At 47.7% G+C, this 6,275-nt stretch overlaps 1 protein-coding gene across 1 annotated transcript; it reads right to left on the bottom strand.

The window, feature by feature from the left end:
* Nucleotides 1-1,527: 1,527 nt before the first annotated feature.
* On the bottom strand, nucleotides 1,528-4,993 carry LOC123128228 (transmembrane 9 superfamily member 12). The gene is made up of 2 exons (XM_044548173.1): nucleotides 4,842-4,993; nucleotides 1,528-3,765 (listed from the first exon to the last, which is right to left on the bottom strand). Exon 2 carries the CDS (start codon nucleotides 3,730-3,732, stop codon nucleotides 1,765-1,767), a length of 1,968 nt encoding a protein of 655 aa, XP_044404108.1. The 5' UTR covers nucleotides 3,733-3,765; nucleotides 4,842-4,993; the 3' UTR covers nucleotides 1,528-1,764.
* Nucleotides 4,994-6,275: the final 1,282 nt, after the last annotated feature.

Below are 6,275 nucleotides of genomic sequence, written 5' to 3'. Positions count from 1 at the left end.
GGTTGGTGTGAAGAAGCCGCGACATCAACCGACGAACGAACCGACGACGATCCACCGATGAAAACGAAGTTTCCATTATTTTTTAGAAAAATGGGAGGAGGGTGAGCTGCGCTGCATGAGCACGACGCACGAAAAGGGACACGTTGCCTTCAGGAAGAAAAAGGAGCACGTTCCTTGGAGAGAACACTACCTAGTCACGCTTGTCAGAAAGACCGGCAACAGTATGCATCGAAGGCAAGGAGCATCCACATGCCAAACTTTGTCATGTACTACTAGGATTTCAGTACATATGGCCCTTACTCTGATCGATGTAACTCTGAAGTTGCAGGGGAGCGTAACCAAGTACAGGAGGAGCAGGACTGTGGTGGAAGATGATGGACGTGTGAAACTGAATTATAGCTGCACGCATCGGCGTCAGGTTTCTGGTGCAGTTTGGTTCAGTTTGTTCGGATGGGTGTGACTGAGAGGAACAGCACAACGTCAAAGGGGGAAACAATTCGGTGCAGCAGCAACACAAACAGCAACGAATGCGACCTCCTTCCAGACGAAAACAAGGCAAAAGTTCACTAGATCAACACCACCGGTCACTGAATAAAGCGAATCACCTTCCAGGTGAACTGAAGTTTCAACTGCTATAGGTACAGAAAATGGTGAAGGGCGAGTGACCAAGGATCCTGGATGGTGTGTGCCAAATCTCCTTGGAGCCACCCAACCGTATAATCCCTCTATCTCAAAATGTAAGACGTTTTTCTGACAGCGCCTCCCATGTTCTTTTTGCAAGGCAAAAAGAGATACATCCGCCATTTCACTGTCACGGGTAAGCACAAATGGTTTACTAGTACCACTACCTATTAGACTATTATTACTAGTAGCCAACAAAGATTGCACTGAGATGCTCTAGATTCAAGCAAATAACTAGGCAATATCTGCACATCAGATTTCATTAATGCGGTACCGAGTAGTGTTCTCAGGACTAACTATTGAATTCATGCTCCAGCCAACTCATCCAAAAGTCCGAACTATGGGAGAGGGTCGGACATCATACTCCAACACTACCTACCTTTGAACATTATGCATCAGCGAAAAGGGGGGAAAAGAAACGGGGCGATATGGGCATAGAACCGTCGAAATTATGGTGCGATATGCGAAAGCATCAAGTAAAGTGAACTTCAGAATAATGGAACTGTCATACAGATTTCAGAATCAACTTTAACTCAAGTAAAGTGACTGAACAGAGGAGCAACCTAATGAAAGCTGGAGTAACTAGAACATGCCACTGACAGTCAAAAAGGAATAATAACATAAAGCACTTCACCTATAATTACCATGCCTAATTAGGAAAGGCTGGATTATGACATACAGAATCTTGGGCAAATACCCAAGTCAGAAAAGCAAAAACTAGCGTCCATGAGAAACACAATTTTGCACAGATCTATTACACTGCATAGATAAAAATAAATCTCCCGTGACAAACCTATCTTGGAAAAGAGAAAAATGGAACAAACAATTGCACAAGGTGCAAGGGCGTGGCAAAATTCATGATTTTAAGAGAACATTTGCATCAACGAATGTTGCAGCAAAGAGAAGAGAAAATATTACAAGCTTAAAAATCACATCTACTAGAACATACCAGATGTATCGTAGTACAACAGTATCAAGACTCTCAGTAATATGCTACATTAAGAATGGCACAACCGTGTAGATGGCCTTCCGATGCCAGATCAAAGCACTGTGTACAGTCCTTGACTCCTTGGAGATTTGCCTTCAATCAATCTTGACATTCGAGAAAAGGTAGTGAACAAAAGAGAATGATGTCAGGAACCCAACAGTCCCAGTAGCTAGCATGATGGCAAGAGAGACAATGAAAGCGTATCCAATATAGAGCGTAGCAGAAACTGGCCCACTCAAGCTTCTCAGATCAAACACCAAGTAGTTGATAGAGTAGAGGAACACATAAAATGCCACTGCTCCAGAGGCAAAGAAAGCTTTCCACCACCACCTCCAGTCCTCAGCACAGAGGTGCATGTACGTAAGAACAACAGATACCTCAGCGCATACCACAACCAGCAGAAGGAGCACAACAAGGAGGAACCCAAACACATAATAGAACCTTCCGAGCCAGATGCTTGAGAGAATGAAGAAGAGCTCAATGAAGAGTGTTCCGAAAGGTAGAGTTCCAGCACCAAATATGAGGAGCCATGAGTAATTTTTTGAAGGGATTTCTCTTGGTATTTGATTGGTTCGAACGGGGAATTCAATTGGCTCAGCCCTTGTTCCAAGGAAACCACCTAGAAGGGTAAGTGGCACCGAGATACAGAACCACAAGGAGAGAAGAGTGAAGAAAAGTGAAATGGGAAGGGCTCCAGTACTATTTCTTGACCACAGCATGAAGTTCAATACAGTGAGGACAATGAAGACAATGCCAGGGAAGAAACAGGCAGTTGACCAGGAGACAGACCTCCATCCCTCAGAAGTTCCTTTTACAGTCCTCCAGAGCCTGACAGCAGCATATCCGGCCAAAATTCCAAGTAGCATATAAAGGAATATCATCCCTGTTAACAGCATTCCTCTAGACGCAGGAGACATGAATCCAAAGGTGGCAAAGAAAATGGTGACAATCGCCATACCCAGAATTTGTACTCCGTCACCAATCATAACACAGAACAGCTTTGATGAGGTTGGCTCTCTGAAAACATCTCCAACAACCAGCTTCCACCCAGAGAGCTCCTCATTCATCTGAGCTTGGGACTCCTTATCCAGCTCCTCATATCTAGTCAAGTCCCTCCTCACTGTCCGCAATAATATGACAAAAACAATGCCAGCCAAGAACAGTATTACCATCAACGAGTTCATAATTGAGAACCAGTGAATTTTCGCACCCTCCATCTTCAGGTATGCATCCCACCGTGATGGCCATCTGATGTCACTGTTTACAAATTCAACCTCGTATGTAAAAGTAATCTGCTCCTTCTCCCTGATCATTTGAGATTTCTCCAACTCCACAGGGCAGCTCACAGAATCAACCTTTTCATACATCGTAAGCTTCGACATGGCTTCAGGATCACGCTTCACACTGCATGGGACAACCTCAAATCCCACTATCTCATACCCAGACTTGGCATCAGTGTCAGTGTCAGATTCTGAGATCACTTCCATTCCTTCCCCAGTTCCAACGACCCTCACTTTACCTCCTTCATACTTATGGACCAAGACTTTAAATTTCAGGTGATTAATGATGTAGACATCGGAGGTACCTTCTGGGGTATAACCAACTGGATAGCCTGTCCACTGAATGGTCATTCCATTCTGCTCGGTAAACCTCCTCACAGGAAGATTGTCAAGAATCATGTTCACCTGGTAGAGGTCCTGGCTTCGCTGCTTGAGGAGCTTCACATCATCCTCATCAAGTGGGCTCGTGGTACACAGGTAGAGCGATTCATTGACATTGACATGGAAACGGTAAGGGGAATTATCAATCTGGTCACCCATAAGGAGCTCCCCCAGATTTTCAGCACTCTTCTTTATCCCACCCTTAGGACGGCAGTATGGGAGGCTGTAGTAGCTGAAAGGCAGTTCTGTCTCGATGGATGTGAGCGAGTTCACCTTTGCTCCTATCTCCTCGCCTTGCCGGTACGTGTGCATGTAACTACCTGGCAAGTAGAACGCCTCACAAGCAGGAGCCATCACAAGAAACAGCACCAGCAAAGCAGAGAATATCCAGCCCTTGGCCATGATTGCCAGTTCCCAGCAACCTCTGCCTAACACCTGAAACCAAAAGGAAGAACATCAACAGTCAGTTCCTCTAACTATAGCCTATAGGTCATATGCCAAGCAAATACATCAGCACCAAATAAACATAAGACTACCAAAAAAGGCTATTGCCCCGCTTTATCGATAAATAAAGCAAACGACCACACACAACCAAGTTCATCCGAGCACGGAAGTTCAACAGCAAAGAAAGGTTCAAACAGGGTTAAAAAAAAAGGCCATGCTGGGGCAAGAGCACAAAACACGCCCAGGATAAGCTAAGCCTCAAGGAGGATCAGAGAGTAAAATAAGACTGGCAGCAAGGTCCTTGTAGCTCCTCATCAAGGTGCCGTTGGCAGGCCAATCACGGAGCTTGCTGAGGGGCTTCCATTGATCACAAGACTACAATATGGCTAGTTGATAACTTGATATTTCTCTGTAAGCAGCATAACATACGCCTACTTCAGAATGAAAGAATGTCTGGCCAAAGGTGCTAGATGAAATAATAAACCAATTCATAGTCGTTCTTTTACCATCCATCATGAAACAATAATAAGCAAACAGACAACAAACATATTTGGGGAATTTCTGCCAGAGAGAATAGAAATAAAATGCCCATGCCCCAGGGAGATGCTCGCAAACAAAACCTCGGGAAACTAGGAAAAGGCGGCATCCATCAGCGGTAACGGCGCATCTTGCATTGCGCCAATCAGGCATGCCAAATGCAAAGGCTAAATCTAACGTGCGCGAGTTAGAAGCATGGATGGCTAAGCACGTGCCACCTAGATCAGCAAACGAGTTCTTATAAGAAACTAAATCAGCGACAAATCTTGAACAGTGGCACTGGAGCTGCTCCCAGCGTCGCTCAAACATTTGCTCGGCTCGACCCTAGAATCAAAAACCACTCCCGAATCGTGGCACGGGAGCGCCTCGGGCGAGCAGATCTACGCCGCCGCCGCCATGCGAGTGGGTAAACAGGAACGGCGTAGGCACGAACCCGCGAGCTAAGGCCGCCCCAGATCTACGAGAAGCAGGCGCCGGCGCGCAGACTGAAACGGGGAGGAGAAGGGGGGGAGGGGTCGATCGATCCGAACCTGGCACCGGAGATTGAGGCGACGGTGGGAAGAGATGCTCGTCGGCGTGAGCGGCACAATTTGCAGCAGCGAACCAACTGCTCAGTCCAGAGTCCAGACCTCCCCTCCTGGAAGAAAAAGGTGAGCGATTTTACTGTCACCCGATGGGCTCATTTTGGGCTCAAGTCTATACGCGAGTTGGGCTGGGCTGGGCTGGGCTTGCTAAAGGAAGATGGGCCAGTTGTTTTCGTTGTGGACGTGGGCTCCGATTTTACTGCCGCTGCCGCCGAGTTTCTTGACCTTCCTTGCTCCGATCTCCCTTGACTAAAGGATTAGGGCCGCGAGGCCTTGATCGGTGTCCTGGGAAGAAAAGAGAGATAGGGTTCCCCCAAGCTTATCGCCCGATGTGAGTTTCCTCGGGCAAGTTTTTTTGATTATGGCGGCAAATGGATCTGGGTCTTCTGGACCGAACACTGCTACTGAAGTGGAAAGGATGATGGCCAAGCTTGGCCTGCGGGAGGAGGATCTTGATGATGTGGTGTACGACGAGAAGGATGCGCCGCCAGATGCTACAAGGTGGGTGGCGCTGGCTAGGGTTCACATCGATAAACCCTATAGCTAAACCTGGTTTTTCAAGAATATGCGGGCTGCATGGGATCTAGCTCATGACGTCAAGTTCCGCCCGCTGGAGGAAAATATGTATTCTCTTCAGTTGTTTTGCCTAGGCGACTGGGAACGAGCATGCAAGAGGGCCCCTGGAATTTTAGGGGCAACGCGGTGGTGCTGGTTCCCTATGATGGTGTCACGAAACCTACCATGCTGAAGCTCGACACGATTGATATATGGATCCAAATTCATGACGTTCCGGATAAGTATGCACACCTGGTCGATGCCCTAGCAGCAAAGGTGGGAGAAGTCTTGTTTGCGGAACCAATCACTCAAGATTTTGCCGGGAATTTTTACCGGGTCTGGGTGAAGATCAATGTTTACAAGCCCCTGAAGAACGTGGTCTCAATGATCCAGGGAGGAGAAAGGCAGATTTTTTTTGGTGAAGTATGAAAGGCTCCCGGATTGGTGTGCGGTGTGTGGACATCTGGGCCACATCTTCAAGGAACATGGCAATGGAATGCATGCCCCATCAGCTCTGTTTTTCAAGGAACTCAGGGCAACCTGGAACATGCGTGTGGGTCAAGGACCGGGTGGCGGCCGTGGCCGTGGAAGGCGCGGTGGTCGCCGGGGTGGACGCTCCCGAGGCCGAGCAAGCAACCAGCCTGGAACATATCATAAGGAGGACCTGGAGCAGGATATGGACCTGGAGATGCAGCATGCTGAAGATGCGAATAGGAAGCGCGCCTCTGAACTGTTTGAACCAATGGACGGTGCCGGGACGGTAATGTCGGCAAAAGAGACCATACTAGCTCTGCCCCCTCCAGCGATCCCTGCCAGCCCATCGTC

This window comes from Triticum aestivum, chromosome 6A (genome assembly GCF_018294505.1).
Source record: "Triticum aestivum cultivar Chinese Spring chromosome 6A, IWGSC CS RefSeq v2.1, whole genome shotgun sequence".
Taxonomy (NCBI): Eukaryota; Viridiplantae; Streptophyta; class Magnoliopsida; order Poales; family Poaceae; genus Triticum; species Triticum aestivum.
Note: the sequence above shows the minus strand (reverse complement) of the source record. Positions and strands in the feature narration are given on the sequence as shown.

What these genes read in the sequence shown, in the direction of transcription:
- LOC123128228 (XM_044548173.1), bottom strand. Translation starts at nt 3,732, where the DNA reads ATGGCCAAGGGCTGGATATTCTCTGCTTTGCTGGTGCTGTTTCTTGTG.